Source organism: Toxotes jaculatrix, chromosome 17 (genome assembly GCF_017976425.1).
Source record: "Toxotes jaculatrix isolate fToxJac2 chromosome 17, fToxJac2.pri, whole genome shotgun sequence".
NCBI lineage: Eukaryota > Metazoa > Chordata > Actinopteri > Toxotidae > Toxotes > Toxotes jaculatrix.
Window position 1 is genome coordinate 14,541,591 of NC_054410.1, and position 16,047 is coordinate 14,557,637.

Consider the following 16,047-nt stretch of genomic DNA (forward strand, 5'->3'; position numbering starts at 1 on the left):
ATGAACAGCAGCTGAAGTTTTTTTTTTTTTGGTTTTGTTTTTCAGGCATGCAACCTGGCAACTAAAATCAGTGGCTTAATGGCTTGTAACATGTATCAAACACTATTAAATTAGTTAATCATATGTAAAGCCATCAGTTACACTTAAACATGTTATGCAAGTGCAAGGTGCAATATGATAAAAGGGATGTTAAAATGTAAAAAAAAAAAAAATCTGTTTATGATATTATAGAAAATAAAACTCCAGTACCCACACTGCTTCAAGAGTAGACTTTTCACCCATAACATCTTAACTAACCTTTAATTTAAACACTGTACGTTGCTAGATTTTCATGCTTTATTTATTTCATGTTGTTTCAAAAGGAAAAAAAAACCTCTGTGGCCTCACATTGCATCATCTTTTCTCACCATAAACTCATCTGTTTAACACATGGCCTCGGCATGCCTGAACACGAAGGGTCAAACCAAAACAGACACTGTGCTACTGTCTCTGCACTGATATTAAGGAGCTGCACTAACAAGGGTAATATTAAGATGAAATTTTGTCCAAGTCCAATCTGTCCTGCTACATGTGAAAAGCATGCCAGCCTCCCAATGGACTGTGGAGAATAAATCTCAAGAAATGATTCTGACCTTCACCATATCACTGGAAACTCTTCAGACTTCAGACTTTACAAGAAAAAAATGCCCAGGCTTCTTTCAGGTCAACATAAATTTGAAGATGGTTGACATCGTGTGTTGAGCCTTATCACCAGTACCTTGTTTTCCATTGCAAGGCTCAGACCTCCACATAGAAACGAATCTCCAAAGATAGAAACTAAAATTTAAAATGTAAAAGAATCTTCTTGGTTCAAAGAAATTAAGAAAAAGAAGAATAAATTCAAAGGTACATTAAATTTTGACATGGTTGCAAACAAGTTTGCCTAGACCTTCATTCCACCTTCATGATTTTGAAAAAATAAATTCCTGAGCGCTGTTACAGTATGAACAAGAGTTTGTTTCACTGAACACATCAGTCTGATCTTGTCTGGGAAGTAACTGTAGCACTCCCCCTTGTGGCTCTAAAGAGTGCCAATAATTTCTCCCTTTAACACAAGAGATCAGCCAAACAGAAAGTGACATTATGTTTTGATTTTATTGGTCTGAAGCAGTTCATGTGACAAAGAATTTTACTGTTTGATGGTTTTGAGATTAATGGACTGCAATAAACAGATGGTTTGATCAACCCTGCTTGGCTTTTTTCCATAAAATTCAACAAAAGGTGCATTTTTTCTTCCTTAAACCACATCATAGAATCATTATTTTTAATAGTTGTACTCAGTTGATTTTCAGACATCCTATGAAACTCAACTGGAACATTCTCACTAAATGATTGGGAGAATTAACAAAATCTTAAACTCACCACTTCTTCCTCAACAAAATAAGATTAAAGGCCATTCTGTTTTCAAGAAGTTTCTTATGAACTTCCTGAAGCAACTGTTTTTATAACTGTGCAAGTTAGGGTAAAATATTTATCAGCTATGCTAATAAGACAAATTCAGATACCTCTGTTGCCAAATTACATGATGATGTTAAAAGTTTCATGAATTATGTTGCTTTATGATGAAACTCCATTATATTCGTATTTTTTTTTCATTTCTAAGAAAGTGCATTAAGCTCATTGTTCCATTTTCACAAATGTTAGACATAGCTACGCTCCTTCATCATTCAAGAAAGGTATATTTAGATTTATCTTGTGCCAAAAAAAACCCATCCACTGTTCCCTTTGAAGCTGTATTTTTATGGGTTGTAACTGAATTGACTGAGAAGCTGCCTGATACAGTGGGGCAAAAAAGTATTTAGTCAGCCACTGATTGTGCAAGTTCTCCCACTTAAAATGATGACAGAGGTCTGTAATTTTCATCATAGGTACACTTCAACTTTGAGAGACAGAATGTGGAAAAAAAAATCCAGGAAATCACATTGTAGGATTTTTAAAGAATTTATTTATAAATTACTGCATAAAATAAGTATTTGGTCACCTACAAACAAGCAAGATTTCTGGCTTTCACAAACCTGTAACTTCTTTAAGAAGCTCTTCTGTCCTCCACTCGTTACCTGTATTAATGGCACCTGTTTGAACTCGTTATCTGTATAAAAGACACCTGACCACAGCCTCAAACAGTCAGACTCCAAACTCCACCATGGCCAATACCAAAGAGCTGTCGAAGGACACCAGGAACAAAATTGTAGACCTGCACATGGCTGGGAAGAGTGAATCTATAATAGGCAAGCAGCTTGGTGTGAATAAATCAACTGTAGGAGCAATTATTAGAAAATGGAAGACATACAAGGTCATTGATAATCTCCCTTGATCTGGGGCTCCACGCAAGATCTCATCCCGTGGGGTCAAATTGTCCATGAGAACTGTGAGCAAAAATCCCAGAACTACACGGGGGGACCTGGTGAATGACCTGCAGAGAGCTGGGACCAAAGCAACAAAGGTTACCATCAGTAACACACTACGGCGACAGGGAATCAAATCCTGCAGTGCCAGACGTGTCCCCCTGCTTAAGCCGGCACATGTCCAGGCCCATTTAAAGTTTGCCAGCTACAGTGTGTGCAAACCTGGTGAAGACTTACAGGAAACGTTTGACCTCTGTCATTGTCAACAAAGGTTATATTACAAAGTGTTGAGTTGAACTTTTGTTCTTGACCAAATACTTATTTTACACAGGAATTTATAAATAAATTCTTTAAAAATCCTACAATGTGATTTCCTGGATTTTTTTTTTTCCACATTGTCTCTCACAGTGGAAGTGTACCTATGATGAAAATTACAGACCTCTGTCATCATTTTAAGTGGGAGAACTTGCACAATCGGTGGCTGATGACTTTTTTGCCCCACTGTACATCAGCATAGGTGCTCTGTAATTTTTATGATTTTGTTTTAAATTTCAAGAACAAACTACTGGATGCCGAACAAACCAGACACAGTTTGGATAAAGACTTGCTCTTTGAAATATGTATGTGTTAAACTAGTTTTTCTAAATGTACTGCTCTTGAAACAGAGCAGCCATCTGAAGTTTGTTTAAAGAGAAGGGACATTTTAGAAATTTGAAACTGATGGAGATGGGCATTATTACAGTGTTTGTGGCTGCTTGTAACAGTTCAGAAGCATGTTATATTCTGATATAGCTGCAAACGAGCTGGCCTAGACAATCATTTCACCTTCGTGGTTTTGAAAAAATAAATTCCTGAGCCCTGCTGCAGTATGAACAAGAGTATGTTTCATTGAACACATCAGTCTGATTTTGTCTGAGAGGTAACTGTAATTTCTCCAAACAGAAGAGCTCAACCAAACAAAGTTACATATGCTTTTATTTTATTGGTCTGAAGCAGTTCATGTGACAAAGCATTTTACTGTTTGATGGTTCTGAAATTAATGGACTGCAATAAACAGATGGTTTGATCAACACTGCTTGGCTTTTTTTTTTTCTTTCATAAAATTCAACAAAAAGGTGCATTTTTTTTCTCTGTTTATGACAAAAATAAAAAAAAATAAAAAAAACAGCTTCAACCTCAGTAAACATCTACCTATGGATTAGATATAAAATACATAAATAAAAGCAAAAGGCTCAATCAAAACATTCCAGTCATACCATCAATCCTGTCACATAATTTGGCCTGATCACTATAGTCTAAACACTACTTAACATATAATCTTATGCGCTGATATGTGTCGATATTTTGCTTCTAAACTTGTTTTACTTCAGTAAAACAAGGCATACAAACTTCTCCCAATAAGACACTAACAAAACACAAACAGCGCCTACTGAAGCTAAAAATAAATTAAAAACCCTGAAAATATGGATAATATATGTTGGAACGTTTAATGTCATGTAATTTTTCCAGACAGAGACCTGCATAGTAAGAAACAGAAAAGAGCGAAAAAAAAAGAAGATGAACTATAAATCTACAGGCTTGGTAGCAGACATCAGTCGTCCTTGGTGGAGAGGGTTCCTAGGTGATCCTCTGTAATGGTTCATATTATTCTCTACAGCCTGTTGCACGAGAGGCTTCTGAGCTCCTGAAGGTTCAGGGATAGAAGAGTCCACTTTGGCTTTTGGTTGGACCTTGTTGGTCACATCACCTAAAGCACAGGGTTTGGGTTTACGAGCCAAGGTGCTTGCTTTTTTGTGTGGGACTGGAGGTGGTCTCTTTATGGGACACGTGCTGTTGGTCCCTCCTGCCTGTGGCTCTCCCTGGTAAGGCTGAAGCTGCGGCTGAGGGGAGAGGCCACTCTCCAGACTCACTGCCTTTGTGACTTGACTTCTCTGGCTGGTGGCGAGTCCTGCAGTTCTAGTGGGTCTCCTGCTCTCTTCCAGAAGAGAGTTCATCCTGCGGACAGTCTGAAGCACAGGGGTGCGCTGGAACTTGAGAGGTGACCTAATCTGTTTGGCCTTGGAGCCTGTGGGAGAATGAAGGGTTAGCGTGTTGAAACGTTGAATGTGCTCTGCTACCCGGCACTTTTCAGTCCACGGGATGCATGGTGAGCCGGGTTGTTGGTTTTGAGCTTCGTTACCAACCTCTGGGGAAAATTCATCCTTTTCATGTACTATGTTGCCTGGAGTACCAACTCTAGGCGGTGTACCATGCTCATGTCTGAGTTCTAGGGCCAGCTTGTATGGTGTGGACTGCAGTCCAGAGTTGACACCCAGTCTGAAGTGAGCAGGACTCTGGATGTCCAGCGCATCGATCAGCTTGCTGCAGTTCACCTGCTCTACCTCGCTTTCACTGTCTCCCACCATGGAGTTATTAAGGCTAGCGATAGGAGCTACACTCAGAGAACTTTTATACGTCTTTCCTGCTGGACTACAGCATGCATCAGACTCAAATACTACACTATCAATATGCAAAGGAGACAAAGCGGCAATTTCGATCTGGCCAAAGGTAATGTTCTGTTCATTACCCAGAAGGCTCTGCTGAGTTGGGAGGCCAGAGGCTTCAGTGTCCAAAGACAGCACTGGTGGAAGGACTGGGATGCTGTCTGATGGTTTTGTCGTATTTGCTCCGGCGGGGCTGCAGGAGTCCTGAGCGACGGCCTGGAGGTCACTGCCTGACTCTGTGAAGGCCGTCTTGATTTTCAGCAGCGTGGGACCAGTTTGTCTCGGGGCTTCAGTGATGGCGCTCTCACTCTCGAGGCTCTCGGCGCTGGAAGCGCAGCACAGCTTCTTGGGAAAGCTGGTCACTGCTGGAGGCTTGGATACAACAATGGCTGGCTCAGACGTGTAGTTGTTCTTTAGGCATATGTTCATGGGCGTATCCGTGAAAGACCCTCCGCTGAACGCCTGGGCTCCAACAGGGGTCTCCCGGTTCCATGAAGTCCCGTGCGCACTTGAGTCATATTGTGGGGTCAGCAAGTTGTCTTCAGACTTACTGATGTACTTGGTGCCTATAAAAATAAGTGGGATATTAGCAAGTATTAAAACTCAAAAGACAGCACTGTACTTTTTTTAAATTATATTTTGTAACATTACAATGAAATAAAAAATATTTAGGAACAGTTTGATTTCTTTAGTGGATACGTACTCTTGCATTCTGTTTTTCCAGGGAGAACTGATGGACTGAACTCTGTCTCTTTGGTGAAACGAAAACTGGTGGTGCTCTCCTGAGTGGCGAGTCGCCAGCCAATGGACTCAGATCCCTTTATCACCAGCATGGAATGAGAAATGAAAGATGAAAGAAACTTAAAGGAGGATTAAGCTTTAGATTATTATTTGGTTAAAAAGGAGCCCACAGATGTTGCCCAAAATGTAACCATTAATATGTTAATGCCATGACTTTTGTGGTTAGTTCTTCAGAGGATGATCACTCAGAAGAAACAAGATATCTGATTTGTTGGCCAACAACTTTTTATTAAGTCAAGAATATACATGTGACTATAGAAATGCATGCACCCCTCAGCCCTTTAACAGGTCACCCAATGAACCCAAAACAGGTTACAATATTTTCTCTTTATATACTTTATAGTATATAACATTCTTTTACCTGAGTGCGTAACATATTAAATCACTGAAAATCAGGCACAGGAAGTATCCTATGGCTTTGTACCATACACATATGAAAACAGTTTATTTTCTATTATTTCAAATGTAAAAGGCTCTGAAAAGACAGATTTGCTTTAAAACCATGAACACGTTAGTTTAAACATGTTAGCTGCTAAAAGTAGACGTGGAATGTTACATTATCAGAAAGTGCTACTGTGCACCAGTTTACCTCAACATTAGACCCCATGTGCAACTTTTTTTTTTTAATTTCAACACAATTAACTGCAAAAAAATGCCTGAATGCACTTGATTGACACCATCTTTCATCTGTGAACCAGAGAAGTGGAACGTAAAGTCTATCAGGCAACCACACTTACAGCGTCTTTGCTGCTCTTCCCCAGGCTAAAACGCAAGCGCAGGGATTTGCGAACTGCTTCTTTTTTGCTGACTTTAGGAGAAAAGCAGCCAGCCCTTCCAGATTCAACTCTGAAAAGGATATGAGTGAATTCAAATATCAGTTAGACAAGTCAAGAAGATCCAGCAGCTTTTAAGTCAATATTTTACAAACTCTTCTCTCTCTTTAAATTAATCTTTATAACACAAATGCAGGACAAGTGGGAAAAACGTGCCATGATAATTGATTATGTGAAAAAAAACTGCGTACCTGCTGACAGCATGTCTGTTGCTAAGTCGTTGACTCTTCCTCCTTGTGGAGGTAGCTGACTGCCTTCTGGACCTGCCTGCTGGGGACAGGGCACTTTGAGAAGAGTCCAAGACCCCCGAAGCACTGTAAGCTGGAATATATAAGAAGGGGAAAAATATGCACTTTAACCACAAGCTTTACAGGCAGCAGAACAGTTGATGCCCATTTGATCAATCCTTCATCAATACCTGATCCAGGAGTGGAGATTCCGCTGAACAGTGTATTGGGAAGTAAATCTATCCCCAGGTTCTTTTTGACAGATCTACGTTTCTTGTTTGAGAAGCCAAAAGAGTGACCAGATTCCAGAGGAAGTTTTCGCTTGGATGTCGGCGTTGCAATCACAGGAGTTGCAGAGGAAAAGACTGGCAAAAATCACACAAGAATCAATTGAATGAGTTCGATTTGCTCTTTTATAAATAGACCATTCCAAAGATGATTGTGAGCCAAAGCATTGAGAGCAATTGGCAGATTCGTGCAAACGACAGGCAGGCAGGCAGGCAAAGACGACAAAAGCCAATGAAAACAAGCTTGATTTCCCATTATTTAGATGACACTTATTCATCATCTAAGCAGCTGCTAACCATTGTCGATGAATACATTTTAGAAGCTTAATTTGTGCTGAAATAGAAAGAGTTTGGTTTCGTTTGCAGAACAGGAAGCTTATTGTTTTAAGGATAATGCTGGTGCATTGCGATGACCATGCCACATGACAAGCAACATACAGTTATCTCCTCTGACCACCGTACATACCAAGACTGTCTGACTGGGTGGCATATGTGGGTGTTCTGTTAGTTTTTATCTTATTCAGAGCACCATTGACCATATCTGAAATGTGAGACAAACCAAATTATTTAAATAGTATTTAGTGCCTAAATTAACATTAGTCATTTAAAGCCTATACAATACAGGGCTCCAAAAACACTGCTGTCCCATGTGTATAGGGCTGTTATGAGTTGGGCTGTGGCTTTTAACTGGATGTGAAGTAAAATAGGTCAGCTGAGATGAGAGAGGCAAGACTACTTGTCTCAGAGAAGGAAGTTGCATATTATAACCTAGAACTTAACCACTACATCACTCTGATGATGTAGTCTTACCTCCGAAGCTGCGTCCGTTTCTCCTTTTCATCCCTGAGTTTAATTCCAGCTCCTCAAGTTCATCGCGAGAAGGGGACAGAACCCCTCCTTCACAGCCCATCATGGCTGGAACCTTTGCTTGAAGGAACTGTGGTAACACTCCTGTCACAAACACAGAAACGTTTTAGTGCGTTAAAGCAGAGGTGTACAACAACACACAGAAACTGCAGGCGAGATGCTTCAAGTCATACCGAAGTTGGAGGCATTCTCTATGAAGCAGTGCACTACAGCTGCCTGTAGCTTGAGGCGTTTCTCAGTGTTTGCGTTCATCTTCTCTGTGCCATCTCCAAAGTGAAGGAGGTTAGGAGCCAATATTACAGATAAGTTACTGCTATCCATCTTATTCTCTGCACTCCTGTGATTGAGGAAGGAAAAAGAAAAAAAATGCAGTTATGTAAATATGAAAACAAAAGTGGTGGGTAGATTTCTGTAAGCATTCCAAACAAAAATATGTTAAATATAAAAATAATTAATCTGAATGTAGTTATGGCACCTCATAGACACATTATGAAGGAAGTCGAAAAAGTGACGTAGGGCACAAAGGTTTCTGTCAGGCAGCGCACAAGACAGCAGCATGGTGGCAGAGGTCCTGTCCTCCTCGGTGGGGAGCTGCTGGGCCTTGAGGAAGGCCTCCTGTAGCTCTGGGGGCAGAACAGGCTCCGGCAGTTCCCTGAAGAACTGCTTCACCAGACCGGCTACATCGCAGGGAAGCGCAGTGGACAGGCACTCCTCACCCGCATCCAGTTTTGCCTGGACAGACAGACAGCTGTGTTAAGATGGTTCCCAGGGTCAAGGTCACCCCAATGAAAGCAAGGTCAGCTTCAGCCATCACTCACCCTGAGTGCTTTCAGGCGAATGACAGAGCCTGATTTTCTGAACAGGCCCTCTGTATCGACGTGAGCCAGCAGCTTCATACACGCATCAACCAGAAAACTAAGAAGGCAGAGACATGTCAGTATAAAATTGTACAAAACTGGAACAAGAAGTAACTTGCCAACTCAAGTATAAGTAAACAGGCACAGCCACTTGCCTTGGCACGCTCCCACATTCCATATTATAGTACGGCAAACTCTCCAGGGAGACCCCAAAAACCTTTGTCTAGGGGAACAACCAAACAATAAAAAGTAAGACATTAATTTTACACATTTGATTTTAAAAAGCGACAGTGAACTATGTGAGAAAAATCCCAGTCAGCTGTTAAATAATAACAATAATCAGTAGAATTACATCCTTTAGGTAGTCATGTCAAAATCTTTTTTTTTTTTTTAACAATTTTGATTAAAATTCTAAGAATTCTCTGGGCCGTGATAAGAGTTTTACTGCTCATGTTTCTACTATTTCTGATCAGTCAGTATGACGGCTGGCTGCCAGACATTCCTATGTTTAAGAGAAGTGAATCCACCCCGTGTTTCTCTGTGTCACAGAATAACTTAATTTAAGCTCTTGATTTCTTCACACAGACTGAGCTAAAGTTTGAGGCAGTTTTTTTTTTCTCCCCACATTTTAGGGCACAGTCCAGCAAATGCAAAGCCACAAAGTCTCTTGCAACAAACCTTGTTACTCATGTGGGCCAATTACAAGTACCGTACACAATCAGGTCCTTCAGGGCCCATTTTCAAAATAACTGCCTGTAAATTCAGTGTGGCGTGTAGAGGTTAAACCGTGCTGCTCAAAGTTTCTGTTGCCAAATAATAGCAACAATATGCCATAAAGATTTAGGAGAAAACATTGCCCTTTTGTGTTTTGTTGGATTTGGCTTTCTATTGCTGCTAAAGAAATTTATGGTGTGAATAATCACGGGAACAGACAAACAAAGCATCTGCAGTGACCGACACGGGGTGACAACAGCATGCGAACAAATGGGTCTCATTGGAGGGGACATGCTTTCAGTAATATGCTAATTTGATTCAACAGACGAAACAATATTATGTCCAAGTCTGATACTCTTGTTGATTCGTGCTCTCCCCTAACAGATCATTAAATCAAAAGTATCAGTCACTGCAACTGAAACGAAAGTAGACTGTGCTTTACATTGATAACTGGTTCTCTTTAAACTTACCGAGTGGCTGGATGTCGACTTACAGCTGGCTGCTTTGTTTTTGTTCCAGTTCTTTGTCTTTATCCCGTACGCTGTGCGGAGGTGCTGCACAGCCACTAGACGCATCACGCTTTTCTCCATAACTTTCATTTTGCTCCTCTGTCTCGTACTTTCAAATTAACTTTGCAACAATCCGTTCTCTCTCTTCTGTCACGACCAAGGTAAACCCACATCCGCAGTTGTATCCGCTCCGTCCTAACCCGAGCCTATCTAACGTTTTCACTTTCTTCAGACCTCTGACGCTACCTCATCCTCCCGGAGAGCTTAACTGAACATAAGACGATTGATCTCCAAAAAAGTTACTCAGTCTCAAGGAGATGTCAACAACTTGAACTGCATTGCATTATGCAACCACCGTCCTGCTTCGGTTGCAATGCAGTTAGCTAGCTAACGTTAGCCAGTCTGGTTAGCAAGTCACATTAGCTACCCTCAGTTATAAATAAAACAAAACAGCTTGTCGGTGGCACGCGACTTTTAAAAAACCTTTTACCTCTTCTCAAACGCTGAAGTGCATGAATTACACTACGATTCTAACTAGCTAGCTAGCTAACTGCATTGTGCTACGGCTCGCTCGTCAAGTCGGTTGCTGTGCTGTCTGACTCTCTTTCCGCACAGCATTCAAACAGCGGCGGTCCCTGCGCTCGACGCTCTGATTGGCTGGAAGCTGTTCGAATAACATTTCCATGGGGCGTGTGTTTTATAACCCAGAGCAGCCTCACTGGGCGGGGAGTTTTTTGCTGGGCGAGATGAACTACGTTCTTGTCAACCGGTTGACTCTGTAATTCAAACTAATCGCATCTTTAAAATGGAAAATGCATACCCACTTCTGCAACTGTACAGCACCTATCACGATTGTAAAATTGCCCAGATTTGATCGGGTTCAAAATCGTTGTTTTGTGCACTTATGGCACAATCAGATATATTTCTGAATACAACTTCCAAATTATCACGCATACAGATTAAATACCCCACTATCCCCTCATGCTCATATTTCAAATTTTGTTTAACTGACACAAAACAGTACAAGAAATATTCTCACAAGGGCTTATCTTTATTACAACAGAACATACACATATATGTACAGGAGACAACAACGTATAAACGCATGGGCAAAAGGGGGTTGGTTGCGTGTTTAGAAGCATTTCCTGTGGACAATGGATGGGCCGGCCTCGTCATATTCCTGCTTGCTGATCCACATCTGCTGGAAGGTGGACAGGGAAGCCAGGATGGAGCCACCAATCCAGACAGAGTATTTCCTCTCAGGTGGAGCAATGATCTGTGCAGAGAATAAACACCATTTAAGTCAAGTGCATTTAAGAGGGTTGATGCACTTAGTCAATAACTTTATGGCTAATAAAATTTGCCATTTTCCCACCTTGATTTTCATGGTGCTTGGGGCCAGGGCTGTAATCTCCTTCTGCATACGGTCAGCAATACCAGGGTACATGGTGGTACCACCAGACAGCACATTGTTGGCATACAGGTCCTTACGAATGTCAATGTCACATTTCATGATGCTGTTGTAGGCGGTCTCATGGATACCAGCAGACTCCATACCTGGTAAAGGACAAGCAAAACAGATGAGCTTTGTCACAGAGACAAAATACTGCATGTCTTAAAACCATCAAAAAACAAATGACAAACTAATGACTCACCAATGAAGGAAGGCTGGAAGAGGGTCTCTGGGCAACGGAAACGCTCATTACCAATGGTGATGACCTGACCGTCAGGCAGCTCATAGCTCTTTTCCAGGGAGGAAGAGGAGGCAGCAGTGGCCATCTCATTCTCAAAGTCAAGAGCCACGTAGCACAGCTTCTCCTTGATGTCACGCACGATCTCACGCTCAGCTGCAAAGCAGAAAGTTCACATATTGAGAAATAACACTCAAACACCTCTCATGTGTACATTAAACAAAATAACCATGATGGCATAGACCTACCAGTTGTGACGAAGGAGTAGCCACGCTCAGTCAGGATCTTCATCAGGTAGTCGGTCAGGTCGCGACCGGCCAAATCCAGACGCATGATGGCATGTGGCAGAGCATAACCCTCATAGATGGGGACATTGTGGGTCACACCATCACCAGAGTCCAGCACAATACCTTAAACAAGCAGAAAAGGACCAGAGTTATTCCGCTATGCATGCCTGCAAAGGTGAAAATTGGCAGCCAAATGCAAGTCTGCGCTCTTCAACTATGTCTCACATCATAAACTATATAATGCTGCTGACATCACTGGGCGTACACCATGCCAGAGAGGGATTTACACCTCCCCTTCACAATGAGGCAGGAATCTACCCAGATGACAGACACCCTCAGAGTGTCAATGCTGAACAGTTCCTCCTTGCAGGAGACACAACTCTGTCTTATTTTAGGTTATTGCATAACTGACCACAGACTAAACTGGATACATGCAGACTGCAGTGCACTAACCGGTGGTACGGCCAGAGGCATACAGGGACAGCACAGCCTGGATGGCCACATACATGGCAGGAACGTTGAAGGTCTCAAACATGATCTGCAAGAAATAAAAAAGCAGAATGGCAAAGATTTGTCTTAACCCAAAAACAAATAAATAGAAATGTAAAAACAGAGCAGAGAGTAATGACTCTGATATACCTGGGTCATCTTCTCCCTGTTGGCTTTGGGGTTGAGGGGGGCTTCAGTGAGCAGGGTGGGGTGCTCCTCAGGGGCCACACGCAGCTCATTGTAAAAGGTGTGGTGCCAGATCTGACAAAAAGAGCAGCTGATGTCAGGACTGAAACAACTCTTGAGTGAGTAAATAACTACCAGATCTTTAAATAAAGTTTAATATCTAAAAATAAAGCAGCCTTCGTGATGGTGGCTGCGAATTTTCAAGAATGCTGTGGGTCATCTGCAATGAATGTTGTAAATGAGTATCACTGTCAACACACACCTTCTCCATATCATCCCAGTTGGTGATGATGCCATGCTCGATGGGGTACTTCAGAGTCAGGATACCTCTCTTGCTCTGGGCCTCATCACCTACATAGCTGTCCTTCTGACCCATACCCACCATCACACCCTGAGGGAGAAAGCATGAGAGCAACATAAGATACATATTACTTTATATTACTCATGACACAAAATGAGATTTTGTGGGCTCTAAAGGGGGGCCAATTTAAACGTACCTGGTGGCGGGGCCTTCCAACAATAGAAGGGAAGACAGCACGGGGAGCGTCATCTCCGGCAAATCCAGCCTTGACCAAGCCAGAGCCGTTGTCGCACACAAGGGCGGTAGTCTCATCGTCGTCACACATGATTAGGCTTTACTGGGATGGTCTAAAATTTGAGGGGTGGGGTGGGGGGTTGGGGTGACAACACAAGGAGAGAAGGTTTAAGCTGGGTGTCAGGAGCAGCTGTATAAACTGCCCACCATAGCACGAAGGCCTGTTATAATTGAACAGTCACAGACACTTTATCACTGGAGTGACCAATGATGTGATGAGGTGACCAGATCTGCTATATCTGGAAAAATTAGTGACATAATCAGTCAATCATATGTGATTAATATGTGTATTAGCTGTGATCCACAGTGCCTTTGAAGGCCTGCTAGCACTATCTCATAACTGTTCTTAAGTTATTATCACTCTCCCACACTAACACAACCCACCTCAGTGGGTGTTATCTATAGAGAGCTAATTAAACATGCCTTTGGATGCTATTTTGGTCGTAACCGTGTTGTACAACAACTGATAACGTATCTCCACAGCCTTGATTGTTCCTGGGACATCTCAGAGCTGCTGAGGTAGCACCAAAAAGGGGCATAACAGAGAGACCTGTGATCTATTTTAAGCTCAGCACCCCCACTGTGCTCAACAGGGTGAAACAACTGACACACAGATCTCCTGCTATTTCAGGTCTGAGAGTGGTTGTCTGAGGGCCAGTTGCAACACCCATGTGCTGGCACACTGTGACACTTTTGTTTTACTACGTGGTTTGTGTGGCCCAGCTGCCCATTAACTTCATTCACTAAAGCAAAAGTGAATATGGCCAACTTCTCCCCACCTTTTCAGCACTGTCGTGATTCTGTTGAGATATCATCTAAAAATTACAGCATTATTTTCAACATCTCCATGGCAATCAAGCCAGCATAAGCAGTAACTCTAGTTTTAACTGTACTCAATAAACTCAGTTAAAAGTTGCAACTTGAGAAAGCCATTAGTTAGCTGAAGATACATCATCCATTCATTCAGCTAAGTATCATCACCTCAAAGTGCAAGTGATGGATGGACTTCATGAAACTGATCGCACAAATGACACAAACACTATGAAACAGGTTGTGAAATGTACTCACCAAGGTGCACTGGTAGACGGATGCTTCCACTGGGACAAAGGCTGAGGGTGAGGAGAGCCCCTTAAATAAGCCCCAAACCGGGTCTAGGGACCAGGGGCGGGGCAAGGGGTTCACACAAGTCCAAATAAGAGCTGCAAGCAAAAATCAACAAGCCAGAGGAACATGTGTTTTACATACATGGATGGACTTCTCTACAATGAAGCCACTTGACTTGAGACAGTTTAAATGAAATAATGGCACCAAATTAAAAACAAGTTCAGAAAATAATGAGATGGAATATTAGTGATAGGTCTCAATAAAAAAGGAAGTGTGGGGCGCCTTACAGGTGTCAGTCTTCATTCTGATTATTGATTGTATTATTTGATATTATAAAACAACATTAAGATTAATACAATCTCTGAGGGGAACTTGAAGAGTTCTTTGTATTTTCAAAGATTAAACCATATTTTGTGAACTTTATGAAACATATAACGTCATGCCTTAAAACAAACTTGCATGTATTGCAGTATAATTTCATTTACAACCCTTAAACGACATGTCAAAATCAAGATGTAGTCTCAACATCATGTAAGAAGTATTTTAAAGTACTGTAATTTCTGTTACTCCGATGCCTTATCTGACTCAACAGCAGGCAGAGATGCTGTCCCTGTTAAGAGTTTTTATCACACTCACAAAACCTAGAAGGCCCACTACATTGACCCAGTCAGGACAGCATCACTGGTGTCTTGTTAAGGAGATTAAAACATAGTATATGTCTGTGAACCATGCTGTTGGTATGTGAGCTGAGCCTCCTCAACGTGTGGAACAGCTGATGGTAACGCCAGCCGGGCTCTGTGTCTGATCTGGCTGTCTGAGTGGCCTGTCAGTGTCAGTACTACGTCCTGATTGGCCCAGCTGTCTCCTTGTAGGGTTATGGTGAGCAACAGAGTCATTAATGTGCAGCCACTGAGGTCCATGAGCTGTGAGTTTGCAAAGAGGAACTCCATATTTGTTCCACCCACCTAACTGTATATTTTCCTTGATATACACTGTACCTTATGAGGTAATACTGTCATCTATGCAGGAATGATACAAACATTTGACATATTGTTTGTTACTACATCATTCCCAAAGAGAATATCATATATGGTCAGATCTTGGGGAATATGGATCATGTTTTGTATGATAAAATAAACACATATGTAAAATAAATATGATTCAGGGCTTCAAGTAAGGAAGTGTGACTCAGATGTAGAAGAGCAGCATGTAATATGCGAAGTTATAACTGAAGGTATGTGAGAGCATTCCCCTGCTCCACACTTCCCCAGAAGATATCACTGCCTACTATTTATAGCTGTATTTCCTCTCTATCTCTACAGATAGAAGCTGGATGAAGCTAAAGTATCTCACAGTTATTTGCTTAACAAAGACCTTATTAGATTGGATTAATGTTGTTTTGCTACATGACAAAAGGGGGTGTGACTCATGATCAGCCTTTTCTACCAAGCAACAGTGAGAGACAGCGTTCTCTCGGAAGCTGTGTAGTTAGATGTAGTTTTATATTACAGAATGATTAATAATGATAAAAAATTATATGATTAACACTCGGGCTATTTTTCTGAGTTGGATACTTTTACTTTTGATACTTGAAGTACATTTCACCAGTAATACTGATATTTGATTACTTAAAGAACATATTTAATGCAGGAATTTTTTGTAAATATGTTTTTTACAGCCTAAAAAAACATACTTACAGCCTGGTACATTTTTTTGGTCTCTATTGATAGTTT

General features: G+C 41.5%; 2 protein-coding genes across 4 annotated transcripts; both read right to left on the reverse strand.

Moving 5' to 3' along the window:
• Positions 1-3,357: 3,357 nt before the first annotated feature.
• arhgap11a (Rho GTPase activating protein 11A) lies at positions 3,358-10,563 on the reverse strand. 3 transcript variants are annotated; one of them, XM_041061528.1, is made up of 13 exons: positions 9,924-10,563; positions 8,895-8,962; positions 8,701-8,797; positions 8,358-8,614; positions 8,056-8,219; positions 7,826-7,966; positions 7,482-7,556; positions 6,920-7,093; positions 6,693-6,822; positions 6,406-6,514; positions 5,571-5,685; positions 4,951-5,433; positions 3,358-4,449 (listed from the first exon to the last, which is right to left on the reverse strand). In XM_041061528.1, exons 1-13 carry the CDS (start codon positions 10,050-10,052, stop codon positions 3,947-3,949), a joined length of 2,445 nt encoding a protein of 814 aa, XP_040917462.1. In that variant the 5' UTR covers positions 10,053-10,563; the 3' UTR covers positions 3,358-3,946. The 3 variants fall into 3 exon arrangements, with proteins under 3 accessions (XP_040917462.1, XP_040917458.1, XP_040917461.1); XM_041061524.1 differs by having other exon boundaries at positions 3,358-5,433; XM_041061527.1 differs by lacking the exon at positions 7,482-7,556 and having other exon boundaries at positions 3,358-5,433.
• A 437-nt stretch (positions 10,564-11,000) lies between these two features.
• Positions 11,001-14,352, reverse strand: LOC121197753 (actin, alpha cardiac muscle). Its single transcript, XM_041061493.1, has 9 exons — positions 14,279-14,352; positions 13,113-13,263; positions 12,878-13,006; positions 12,580-12,690; positions 12,394-12,478; positions 11,902-12,063; positions 11,618-11,809; positions 11,338-11,519; positions 11,001-11,238 (listed from the first exon to the last, which is right to left on the reverse strand). Exons 2-9 carry the CDS (start codon positions 13,239-13,241, stop codon positions 11,095-11,097), a joined length of 1,134 nt encoding a protein of 377 aa, XP_040917427.1. The 5' UTR covers positions 13,242-13,263; positions 14,279-14,352; the 3' UTR covers positions 11,001-11,094.
• Between the last annotated feature and the right edge of the window lie 1,695 nt (positions 14,353-16,047).